Here is a 13,814-nt window from a genome sequence, read left to right on the forward strand (position 1 = left end):
TAAACAAAAGAGCATGAACTTATTTTTTGCTGAAATGATAATTTATTATAACAAAGAGCATGAACATGACGAAGTTAGTCCTTTTCCCGAACTGATAAATCATTAAACAAAAGAGCATGAAGTGATTCTGTTGCTAAAAAAGGATAAATCTATCATAATGGAAGAGCATGAAGTTAATCAAGATGAAATAAGAGTCTCGAAAGACCATTTCCTGTAAGATTTGAATGCACATGAAGCTCTTGGAGTGTTCTCACCTCCAGCACCATGTAGGATGATGTATGAAATGATGCCACTAAGGCAGGCATGATCTCAAGCCTGATGCTGCTCTATATTTCAGCTTGACTCATTCCCCAGGGATGCTGTATAGCTCCAATTCCTCACTGAGTGAGAAAACTCCCAGTAGTCACAGGTTAGACATCACATGATAGATACCATATATATCATTGTAATATGTCTCTCAGTCTACTCTGCTGCACCATCTTCGCTTACCTTTCCACATCCCAGCATTATCCTTTGACTGCTTTAGTATTAACCAACCCTGCATTCTAATAATCAATCTCATCTCATAGATCAGACTTGTATGAGGTAGACCACTATTGTAACAGACTTAGGTTGTGTGTTTCCTTGACAGAAATATTAACCAGGTCAGATTTGCTGACGACTACAAGACTGTGTGTGCTGACCACTGAGGTGTACTGGCTTTAAGGTGTACTGACTATGGGCATGTACTGATATATATTTTACTGAGTTCCAGGTGTACTGACTACAGAATTGTACAGAACTGATGGTTGGATGGACAAGGATGTAGCTTACTGTAGGGTGTTCACTGATGGTTGGAAGGACAAGGGTGTAGCTGACTGTAGGGTGTTCACTGATGGTTGGAAGGACATGGGTGTAGCTGACTGTAGGGTGTTCACCGATGGTTGGAAGGACAAGGGTGTAGCTGACTGTAGGGTGTTCACTGATGGTTGGAAGGACAAGGGTGCAGCTGACTGTAGGGTGTTCACTGATGGTTGGAAGGACAAGGGTGTAGCTGACTGTAGGGTGTTCACTGATGGTTGGATGGACAAGGGTGTAGCTGACTAGGGTGTTCACAGGGTTGGATGGACAAGGATGTAGCTTACTGTAGGGTGTTCACGGATAGGTTTGATGGACAAAGGTGTTGCTGACTAGGATGTTCGCTGAGGGTTGGATGGACGAGGGTGCAGCTGACTGTAAAGTGTTCACTGATGGTTGGAAGGACAAGGGTGTAGCTGACTGTAGGGTGTTCACTGATGGTTGGAAGGACATGGGTGTAGCTGACTGTAGGGTGTTCACTGATGGTTGGAAGGACAAGGGTGCAGCTGACTGTAGGGTGTTCACTGATGGTTGGATGGACATGGGTGTAGCTGACTGTAGGGTGTTCACTGATGGTTGGAAGGACATGGGTGTAGCTGACTGTAGGGTGTTCACTGATGGTTGTATGGACAAAGGTGTTGCTGACTATGGTGTTCACTGATGGTTGGATGGACAAAGGTGTGGACGACTGTAGGGTGTTCACTGATGGTTGTATGGACAAAGGTGTTGCTGACTATGGTGTTCACTGATGGTTGGATGGACAAAGGTGTGGACGACTGTAGGTAGTTTACTGGTGGTTGGATGGACAAGGGTGTAGCTGACTGTAGGGTGTTCACTGATTGTTGGATCGCCAAAGGAGTAGACAACTGTAGGATGTTCACTGATGGTTTGGTGGGCATGGGTGTAGCTGACTGGTGGATGGACACAGGTATGGCTGACTGAAGGGTGTTCACTGATGGTATGATGCACAAAGGTGAAGCTGACTGTTGGGTGTTCACTGACTGTTTGATGGTATAAAGATACTTTCTGACTGAAGAGTATTTTCTGAGTTAGATGGACACACAAAGACACTGGCTGGCTGTAGGGTGTTGACTGTATGATGGACAGGCCTTTGCTGACAGAAGGCTACACTGTCTTAATTGCATTTTTTTACAGTATCATGAAGTGACTTCAGTAATGACAGTAGTAGGATGTACGGCCAGTAGGTTCTGAGTTTCTGTAGAGTGTACCCAAGTGTGGTGTCAGATGTTCTGACTGTAACAAGTGTAAGGTGCCAGGGGACTGTTGAAGGGACTGACACTCGGACAGAAGGATAAGACACCTGTATACTCTTGAACTTCAGAATGGCTAGGTTTACAAACACAGCTTTGGTCTCTGCATGGGGTATGAAGATAATTGGCAGGACGCCTGTACATGTCAAAATGCAATGAGATTATTCAGAAAGGACACTTACAAGAGTTCTATAGAATCTGTACATTAGATGCTGAAGAGAAGCTCTTTGAGTGCCTGAAATCTGTCTTAGCTGGCTGCTTTAGCCTCTGCATAACACACCTCCATACTGATTAACATTTCCCTCTCCTTCTAACAACAAGGTGTAACCCTGTGAGTTTGGCTCACGCTGCTGGCATTCACAAAATGGACCCTGTATCAGATTTGTGTATGAGAAACGTTTGTCTCAGTAGAAAAACAGTTTCTGTCCATGTTTTTGTGTCCTGTTTAGTGTGCATGATCTACATGTGAATTAATTCTAATTTTGATGTATCTACACACGTCTGCCAATGAAAATCTGCAGAGAGCAACAGAGCTATGTCATATGTACACCATTTAAATAGAAATAACCACTCACAAACTGAAAACAAGATCCAATCCCCATAAAGTGTGCCTCATAATGATTAAAACCCACATATTCAATGGAGACCGCTACGAACTGAAAGTGTACACACTTGGTTCGTTGTGGTCTGCGGGATTTACTAAATTTTGTTCAATTAAAAATGTGGTGGGTTTTAATCATTACGATTCACACTTTATGGGGATTAGATCTTTTGTAATTTATATGGCTATTTCTATTAATATGTGTACATATTCAATTAGGATGCGCTCTGCTGGTTTTCATTGGTAGGCCTGCACAAGACACGATGTGTTGCACTGTTATTGATTTGAGTTGTGATGGGTTGTGCGACAGGGACAGAAGCAAGGCTTGCTCATCTCGCATCAATGACATGAGTGACGTACGGTAAGGCAACCTTGTCCTCGTGACAGAACAGGTTATAATATTCATGGTTTCAAGCTCGCTACCAGAGGTTGATGGTGATGGCCTAACATTGTATTCTGCGTGGTTATTAACTGATGTTACTGGCTTGATAATAAATATAATTGATTTGTTTTGATTATCTTAAAGAGCAGATTTTCCCACATAGATGAGGGTGGTGGTAATTATAGATGTGTATGACAAACATGTTGTGTTTGTCCAATGGTTGCAGCATGTGGTCAGTTACCTGCCTTTGCAGCTGTCAGCCATCAGGTGCATGTGAAGTCTCCCGATTAGATGAGATTGAAAGTTATTTGAAGCTGGACATAGTACCATGTACATGAATGACCTTCAGCTAGATGCATGTACTATGGCAGAATTAGGTGTAATGATCTGTGACATAACTGATATATTGTTCAAAGTGGCTTTAAACCCAAGTCACTTGCTCAGGGCAAGATGAGGTGTTGATGTTTGATACATAGTTTGAGATTAAGTCAAGTTATGCTTGCCATTACTCTTATGTTTAGAGTTAGAGTGAGTGAGGGTCCACTCTAAGATTCAATTACCTCACTTCTTAACAAGCTGGTGAAATTACTATCATATGCTGATTAGGATATTGATAAAAAGGTTTTTGCATCACCTTTTTATGAACTTCAAAAACCTCAAAGTCATTATTTACGGAAACATTTCTGAAATATTATTAACTGTCTTATAGCTATTAGCATGATTAGTTTGAGTGAGCATGTATTACTGAAGGATTTAGATACATATTGAATAGTAACTATTTTGCAAAATGTACTTTGTAAATCTTTTGGACAAGGTCTGAATTGTTAACTGCATATCAATTTACCAGACAAGGCCATACAAAATGGTTGAGAAGTTGAACTCAACCATTAAAGCAATGTTGGCCATTATCGGGTCATGACGATATATCATATATAGAGTATACTTTTTTCTTTTCTTGTCACATAACATGTTTATCTCATTGAGTGATCTGCAAAGTTTATATTTTCATGAGTGGCACAGACACAAATGAAAATGTCAACTTTGCAGGTGACGAAATGAAATAAATATACACCAACCGTGAAAATATCTCCTTTCCCCCAGTCACTCGATGAGAGAAACATATTTCATGGAATATCGTATTTATTATATACTATTAAAAAAAAGTAGGGGATATTTCATTTTGCGATCATACTTGAAACAAATGCAAATGAATACGAGACAAAGTAATATAGATCCTTACAGAGGAAACATTTCCAGTGAAATTCAGCTCCCAAACACAACAATGGCAACCCCAGGATCTGCACGTGATGCGAGTGATGATCATGGGGGTTGAACACCACGACTTTGAATTTGAAGGTTATACCCACTGTGGAAGGAAATTTGAAGGTGGAAACATCAGTTTAATCATTTTGGAACTCAGAAAATTAAATTATTTCATTACATATGTAAAACCTTGAGACATATTTTTTTTTTTTCTTCCTACCTAACAGGCAGGGACATTTCACCACCCCTAGTTATTGCGACTTAAAAAGAAATTCTGTGTTTGCAGAATCTTAAGAGATTTAAACAAAAGCCAATAGAGGTCAATAAAATTAATTATAATAAATTTGGATATGATTATATACAAAATCTACTTCAACAAAAAATATTCTTGAATTCTATGAGACCACTGTTGGAAGCCAAAGAACACGCTAGTCAAGTAGCGAAAATCGTGTTTTGTGAAACGAAGTCTCCATTGACGAGTTACGTGAGAAACTTACAGTTTAAAACGAAAATGTTTCAAGAGAATAACAAATGGCAAGAAGCATTATTAACTCCATAAATGACTATCTGTAATTATTTTGCCTTGTCAGTGTGGAACTAGTGTAAAATGGAAGTCATCAGTTAGTGTATGGGCTTGACAAATGAGACAATTTGTGGGGTCATAACTTGTAAGACAATAATTCTACCAAAGTGTTATGTTCACTGCAGTGAAATATCAAGTGTTATGTCCACTGCAGTGAAAATATCACATTTCTCAACTTCAGAAAACATGTTATTTGACAAGAAAAGAGACAAATGTTTATTTCTTTCTTATTTTCTTGCATGATTTTCATGATGTTAATAGTGAAAATAGTTCCAGCATAAAGTGTAATTTCACTTGAGTGAAATATGGATTTTATATTTTCATAAAAAATTAGTATTTCATTATTAAATGCAGAATTTTTTTATATACTCTTTATATGTAGAAGTGTGTATGTTAGTTTGCAGTCTTGTTCCTAGTTACTGCCTATTGCATGGTGCAAATAATTACTGGAATAACAATATACACATAAACGACATAAGCTTTGCTTTGGTTAATGTTTGAATGCTGTGAAGCACTACTCCATATTGGATATCAGCGTTGCCTGTTACAATATAACATATATAGCAAGCCTTTCAACATATTTCTCTGTTATCATGTTATATTTATGTGAGTAATATCATCTACAATGAGATAATAAAGCAAACACATCAGGAACCCCAAGTGGGTAACTGGAGCTATTAGTCATGACGAGCTGGTAATTGAGACCACTTACTCATGAGTCAGTCAGTGGGCAGATGTAACTTGAGGACATCCGCAATTCAGTTTTTTTATATATATAGTCAGACAGTCTATATATGTGTAAAATGCATGGTTATTTTAAGTTCATCTGTTAATTTCTCTAAAAGTTGTTTTGATACAGGGGCGGTCGGGTAGTCTAGTGGTTAAAGCGTTCGCTCGTCACGCCGAAGACCCGGGTTCGAATCCCGACATGGGTACAATGTGTGAAGCCCATTTCTGGTGTCCCCCGCCGTGATATTGCTGGAATATTGCTAAAAGCGGCATAAAACCATACTCACTCACTGTTTTGATACAGATGATTTGCACTGTTTTTCCAAACAAACAAGAAGTTGATCATCAGGTAGTCATTAACATTATTACAATAATGTCTTCAGCTTGAGTCTCCATAGGAGATCTCATCAACTTCTGCACATTTACCAGGAGAAACCATCTCTTTGTTTCCATGAGAGCCAGAGATGTCATCTACTTGTTCCCCTGATAGTAGAGATGTCATCCACTTGTTCCCCTGATAGTAGAGATGTCATTCACTTGTTCCCCTGATAGTAGAGATGTCATCCACTTGTTCCTCTGATAGTAGAGATGTCATCCACTTGTTCCCCTGATAGTAGAGATGTCATTCACTTGTTCCCCTGATAGTAGAGATGTCATCCATTTGTTCCTCTGATAGTAGAGATGTCATCCACTTGTTCCCCTGATAGTAGAGATGTCATCCACTTGTTCCTCTGATAGTAGAGATGTGATCCACTTATTCCCCTGATAGTAGAGATGTCATCCACTTGTTCCCCTGATAGTAGAGATGTCATTCGCTTGTTCCCCTGATAGAAGAGATGTCATCCACTTGTTCCCCTGATAATAGAGATGTCATCTACTTGTTCCCCTGATAGTAGAGATGTCATTCACTTGTTCCCCTGATAGAAGAGATGTCATCCACTTATTCCCCTGATAGTAGAGATGTGATCCACTTGTTCCCCTGATAGTACAGATGTGATCCACTTGTTCCCCTGATAGTAGAGATGTCATCCATTTGTTCCCCTGATAGTAGATATGTCATCCATTTGTTCCCCTGATAGTAGATATGTCATCCTTGTGTTCCCCTGATAGTTGAGATGTCACCCACTTGTTCCCCTGATAGTAGATATGTCATCCACTTGTTCCTCTGATAGTAGAGATGTCACCCACTTGTTCCCCTGATAGTAGAGATGTCATCCATTTGTTCCTCTGATAGTAGAGATGTCACCCACTTGTTCCCCTGATAGTAGAGATGTGATCCACTTGTTCCCCTGATAGTACAGATGTGATCCACTTGTTCCCCTGATAGTAGAGATGTCATCCATTTGTTCCCCTGATAGTAGATATGTCATCCATTTGTTCCCCTGATAGTAGATATGTCATCCTTGTGTTCCCCTGATAGTAGAGATGTCACCCACTTGTTCCCCTGATAGTAGAGATGTCATCCATTTGTTCCCCTGATAGTAGATATGTCATCCATTTGTTCCCCTGATAGTAGATATGTCATCCTTGTGTTCCCCTGATAGTTGAGATGTCACCCACTTGTTCCCCTGATAGTAGAGATGTCATCCACTTGTTCCTCTGATAGTAGAGATGTCACCCACTTGTTCCCTGATAGTAGATATGTCATCCATTTGTTCCTCTGATAGTAGAGATGTCATTCACTTGTTCCCCTGATAGTAGAGATGTCATCCATTTGTTCCTCTGATAGTAGAGATGTCACCCACTTGTTCCCCTGATAGTAGAGATGTCATCCATTTGTTCCTCTGATAGTAGAGATGTCATTCACTTGTTCCCCTGATAGTAGAGATGTCATCCATTTGTTCCTCTGATAGTAGAGATGTCATCCACTTGTTCCCCTGATAGTAGAGATGTCATTCACTTGTTCCCCTGATCGTAGAGATGTCATCCACTTGTTCCCCTGATAGTAGAGATGTCATCCACTTGTTCCCCTGATAGTAGAGATGTCACCCACTTGTTCCCCTGATAGTAGAGATGTCATTCACTTGTTCCCCTGATCGTAGAGATGTCATCCACTTGTTCCCCTGATAGTAGAGATGTCACCCACTTGTTCTCCTGATAGTAGAGATGTCATCCACTTGTTCCCCTGATAGTAGAGATGTCATCCATTTGTTCCTCTGATAGTAGAGATGTCACCCACTTGTTCCCCTGATAGTAGAGATGTCACCCACTTGTTCCCCTGATAGTAGAGATGTCATTCACTTGTTCCCCTGATAGTAGAGATGTCATCCATTTGTTCCCCTGATAGTAGAGATGTCATCCACTTGTTCCCCTGATAGTAGATATGTCATCCACTTGTTCCCCTGATAGAAGAGATGTCATTCACTTGTTCCCCTGATAGAAGAGATGTCACCCACTTTTTCCCCTGATAGTAAAGATGTCACCCACTTGTTCCCCTGATAGTAGAGATGTCATCCTTGTGTTCCCCTGATAGTAGAGATGTCATCTACTTGTTCCCCTGATAATAGAGACGTGATCCACTTGTTCCCCTGATAGTAAAGATATCATTCACTTGTTCCCCTGATAGTAGAGATATCATTCACTTGTTCCCCTGATAGTAGAGATATCATTCACTTGTTCCCCTGATAGTAGAGATGTCATCCTTGTGTTCCCCTGATAGTAGAGATGTCATCCACTTGTTCCCCTGATAGTAGAGATGTCATCCACTTGTTCCCCTGATAGTAGAGATGTCATCCACTTGTTCCCCTGATAGAAGAGATGTCATTCACTTGTTCCCCTGATAGAAGAGATGCCATCCACTTGTTCCCCTGATAGTAGATATGTCATCCACTTATTCCCCTGATAGTAGAGATGTCATCTGCTTGTTCCCCTGATAGAAGATATGTCATCCACTTGTTCCCCTGATAGTAGATATGTCATCCACTTATTCCCCTGATAGTAGAGATGTCATCTGCTTGTTCCCCTGATCGTAGATATGTCATCCACTTATTCCCCTGATAGTAGAGATGTGATCCACTTGTTCCCCTGATAGTAGAGATGTGATCCACTTATTCCCCTGATAGTAGAGATGTCATCCACTTGTTCCTCTGACAGTAGAGATGTCACCCACTTGTTCCCCTGATAGTAGAGATGTCACCCGTGTGTTCCTCTTTTAGTAAAGATGTGATCCACACTCCCTGATAGCTACAGATGTCATCCACTTGTCCCCCTGATAGCTACAGATGTCATCCGCTTGTTCCCCTGATAGCTACAGATGTCACCCACTTGTCCTCCTGATAGTTGAGATGTCATCCACTTGTTCCCCTGATAGTAGAGATGTCATCCACTTGTTCTGATAGTAGAGATGTCATTCACTTGTTCCCCTGATAGTAGAGATGTCATTCACTTGTTCCCCTGATAGTAGAGATGTCATTCACTTGTTCCCCTGATAGTAGAGATGTCATTCACTTGTTCCCCTGATAGTAGAGATGTCATTCACTTGTTCCCCTGATAGTAGAGATGTCATTCACTTGTTCCCCTGATAGTAGAGATGTCACCCACTTGTCCTCCTGATAGTTGAGATGTCACCCACTTGTTCTCCTGATAGTTGAGATGTGATCCACTTTTTCCCCTGATAGCTACAGATGTCATCCGCTTGTTCCCCTGATAGCTACAGATGTCATCCGCTTGTTCCCCTGATAGCTACAGATGTCGATCATCCACTTGTTCCCCTGATAGCTACAGATGTCATCCACTTGTCCCCCTGATAGCTACAAATGTCACCCACTTGTTCTCCTGATAGAAGAGATGTCACCCGTGTGTTCCTCTTTTAGTAAAGATGTGATCCACTTTTTCCCCTGATAGCTACAGATGTGATCCACTTGTTCCCCTGATAGCTACAGATGTCATCCACTTGTTCCCCTGATAGCTACAGATGTCATCCACTTGTTCCCCTGATAGCTACAGATGTCATCCACTTGTCCCCCTGATAGCTACAGATGTCATCCACTTTTCCCCCTGAAGATAGAGATGTGATCCACTTGTCCCCCTGATAGCTACAGATGTTATCCGCTTGTTCCCCTGATAGCTACAGATGTCATCGCTTGTTCCCCTGTAGCTACAGATGTCATCCGCTTGTTCCCCTGATAGCTACAGATGTCATCCGCTTTTCCCCCTGATAGCTACAGATGTCATCCACTTGTCCCTCTGATAGCTACAGATGTCATCCACTTGTCCCCCTGATAGCTACAGATGTCATCCGCTTGTTCCCCTGATAGCTGCAGATGTCATCCGCTTGTTCCCCTGATAGCTGCAGATGTCATCCGCTTGTTCCCCTGATAGCTACAGATGTCATCCACTTGTCCCCCTGATAGCTACAGATGTCATCCACTTTTCCCCCTGAAGATAGAGATGTGATCTACTTGTTCCCCTGATAGCTACAGATGTCGTCCACTTGTTCCCCTGATAGCCAAAAATGTCATCCACTTGATTCCACTTTGTCCCATGTTATGTCAAATGTCTCATTGTCAGCTAAGAATGTCACACAATTGTGACACTTTTCTTGTGTGTTTCTTTTTCAATTGGAATCTTTGTTTAGCTGTATCTGTTGTCCAATAGTATGTGACCTTGCCATGCTTACTGTCACCTGTTCATTAATGACCTAACAGCTAACACTTCCTAAAGGGCACCTGTCATGCAAGAACTGGCAACTTAGTAGACCTGTTGTTTTCTAAATATATAATAACTGTCTGTGAGATTGTCACGTTTCATGGCAAAATGTGCATTTGTTAATGGTTTCATTTGGGTGTGTCGTTCAGATCATGTGTGCCAACATGTTCTGCACATGAGACGGTACGATCTCTGATGAAACAACAGATTATCACTAAATAGCACTAATGCATAGTGTAATGATATTTTAAGGGTTAATGCGTATCATGTCAGGTGACTCCACCAGAGAGATTGTCTGTATTTACCTTCATGATTACGAAACAGTTGGCAATATTTAGTGTATATTCTGTCTTGGCAGAAAACAACAATGTTTTGAATCTTGAAGTGTTATTGACACCTTTAAATCTTAAACTGGGGTTGAAACCAAAGTGAGAGATATTTAGGCTATGATTCCATGCCTGAAGACTCAAATTATAGTAATTTTTTAATCTATAAATCTTTTCCTTGTTAGTGTTGAACTTTGATATCCTTGATAACTTTTATTCAGTGTTTGGATCCAATCTTGTGTTCATGAAATATGCAGTGTAGAATAAATATAAAGAAAGATACCATTTTGAGCGATTACTTCCAGAGTATTATTTTGGCCAATGCCTGATAGACCAAGCATTTCGTTCTCTGGTGGGGCTGGGAGGTAATGTGTTTGAGAATATATATATTTTACAAATATGTTCTTCAACATGTTGAAGCAGTGACCACAAAAAAGTAGCCAGTCTTTCAATAACACCACACAGAATATCAAATGGTTATAATGATGAAATAAATAACACAAGTTTTAGAATCTTAGTTTTATATATTTCGGTTTTTGTTAAGTCATTGTGGTCATGACATTTATCACACAGCTGTTATCCCTTGTCTGGGATGACATTTCATTATCAGTTGGGACAATAATACCTGTATACCCTCCTGACATGTCGCCTCTGTTTCCAGTGCCTCCATCCGTCGCAGCAGTCTCCGCGGTGAGAAGAGTGTGTTGTTCAAGAAGGAGGCTAAAGAGGAAGCCCTACACTTTGGTCTGCTCCCAATGGAGGACAACGATGATGTGGTCAGTAGCCTGCATATGTCATATATTGCTGACACAGCACTTGTGAAGGAGGAGGGGCAAGAAATTCAGAATGTCGAGCTTCTGTAACCTGAGTAAATGCCATTATCTCAATACACCAGGGGCACTGGGGTAGCTTGCTATGATTGGGGTTAAGTGGTTACACTTTGGGACCTAACTGTTCGTGTATTTTATACAGTGACATGCTTGCTATCATTAGTTTCAACTACAGGTTTTCCTGGCCTGTACTAAATTAATAAAAGCCAACCTGATACAGCTGGCATATTGCAGATTGGCATGACACAGTAAAGTCACAGGCCCTTGTTCTTAAATACAGAATGCCACAATACATTCTTTTTTCTCAATGTGCACTTAATTGTCACAGTAGTAGTCAAATGACAGTATTTGACATCAGTAATCACTTTATATCTTGAGGCTAATGTGAAGAAAGACGGTTGGGTTGTGATTAAAACTATCACAGTACATGAAGCTGGCACCTTCCTTATCCGGGGAAGAGAATGCTTAACAATGTGCAAGGGGTACATGTATTAGTGACAATGAAAGCAGGTGAGGAATACCTATTGTGACTAATTCTTACGAAACTTCTACCTCATTTACATATCTGCCATAAATCCTGTCTTTTGGCTTCAATCACATGAACTAAAATTTTCAGATTTTCAACAGACGCTCTCTTCTCTTTCAATTACACGCAATTAATTGACGCCAAGCAGTCTTGTAACTACCCATGCTGTGACGTCACAATGGTGGCCATGTCACTTTTTGTCCTTTGTGTGCTACTTTAGTGGGAGTGACAATCTAGTACCTGGTAGTAGATCACATTAACCTAAGATTATTCTAATAACGGACATATAAATAAAAATATATTTAAAGTAATTGTGCTGCTGGAAGAGACTACACGCACGTGAGTATAGCTGATGTTGGGTTTGTGAGGTCGCCGTGCAGTCTCCCACCACCCCATGCACATTGGAGAAGAGATGTGAGAAATGCACCCACACATCTGAAGAGATATTCTCCAAAATGTCAGGGCTGCCTGCTCTCAACCTGAGCCTCATCCTACAACTCCCGAGTGAATAGCAGGAGATGATGAAAGACATGCTTGATTCTAAGCTGTCGGATATGGACACTAAGATCGCGACGGTAGCTCTGGCTGAGACTACCAGATCTTCGTCCACAGCCGAAAAGGGGAAGATCTACAAGCTGAGCCGCCAGCCCACGGGCCACGGCATGGAATCGCGGTTACCAACCCATGAACCAGTCACTAGACCAGAGAACAATACCATTCAGGAGCCGCACGGAATCCATGGACAGCCTGTTCACGTCAACCAGCCATACCTGACAGAAGCCATATGGCCCCACAGGCCTGCCTCCCATGGCATTCCAGCCGTCGGATAAGCCGACCGGCCAGCCAGCCAGCCATGAGGACTGCTACGGCATGGCTGCCGTTACCCAGGGGCTACAAGCCGGACGGAGACATATTATACTGGAGTCATGGTCACCGGAGGATGATGAGCCCTACGGGGCAGAAACTGAGGGATATGATTATCCATCCCCCATGGGAGATATCAAGGGCTACTCAGAGCCGGAATCAGAGATTTTGGAGGAGACTGACAGATCTTGTAGATCTTGTACACCCTTGATTTACTCTGCTTATTATGTGTAGGATGGATTAGAAGCAGCTTAAATATCATCTGTAACCATTTACCGGAAGTGGTGTCATTGCCGGAAGTGATAGAGAAACCGGAAGTGACATCAGCCGCAGATATAGCCGAACAAAGCCCTTCTAACAAGGAAATGACGTCTTTGGGGTAGAGATAGACCTTGTGAGACGTCATTACGAAAAAGGGGAAGTGACGTAATGACCGGTATTATAGGTCACTAATCCAAGTTAATTATGGTCAAAATCAGCAAATATAACGGTAAATCTAGTGATAATATCACATATTTGATGGATTATTGACATAGTTTTCGAATTTTCAAGACCTCAAGGGGAATTTCAGAGGAAATTATCTCAGTTGGATGAGAATCAGTACATTATGGTTTCTGTCAATTACACAGGGAGTTACTAGAGGCAGATCAAACCAGGGTGACCTGTGAAGATCCGGGGTAGAATAGGTCTTCAGCAACCGATGCTTGCCGTAAAAGGCGACTATACTTGTCGTAAAAGGCGACTAAAGGGATCAGGTGGTCAGGCACCCTGACTTGGTTGATGCATGCCATCGATCCCAATTATGTGGATCGATGCTCATGATGTCAATCAGTGGATTGTCTGGTCCAGACTCAATTATTTACAGACTGCCATCATATAGCTGTAATATTGCTGAGTGCAGCGTTAAACAACACACCATCCAACCAATCAAACCAGGGTCCCTCTGGTATATTCT

The 13,814-nt window shown here is 41.4% G+C and overlaps 1 protein-coding gene across 9 annotated transcripts in view; it reads left to right on the forward strand.

Annotated features, from left to right (window-relative positions):
• Window positions 1-13,814, forward strand: part of LOC139454481 (protein phosphatase 1 regulatory subunit 16A-like) — a 57,868-nt gene that overhangs the window by 36,328 nt on the left and 7,726 nt on the right. For 7 of the 9 annotated variants that reach the window (XM_071236218.1, XM_071236216.1, XM_071236212.1 and 4 more), the window contains exons 10-11: window positions 338-409; window positions 11,301-11,415. In XM_071236218.1, the coding sequence (XP_071092319.1) occupies window positions 338-409; window positions 11,301-11,415 (187 nt within the window). Of the gene's footprint in view, window positions 1-337; window positions 410-3,019; window positions 3,071-11,300; window positions 11,416-13,814 lie in introns of all 9 variants that reach the window. The other 2 variants (XM_071236220.1, XM_071236221.1) reach the window with 2 other exon arrangements.

The sequence above is a fragment of the Haliotis cracherodii genome, unplaced genomic scaffold, assembly GCF_022045235.1.
Source record: "Haliotis cracherodii isolate W230 unplaced genomic scaffold, xgHalCrac1.p SCAF_10, whole genome shotgun sequence".
NCBI classification, from domain to species: domain Eukaryota; kingdom Metazoa; phylum Mollusca; class Gastropoda; order Lepetellida; family Haliotidae; genus Haliotis; species Haliotis cracherodii.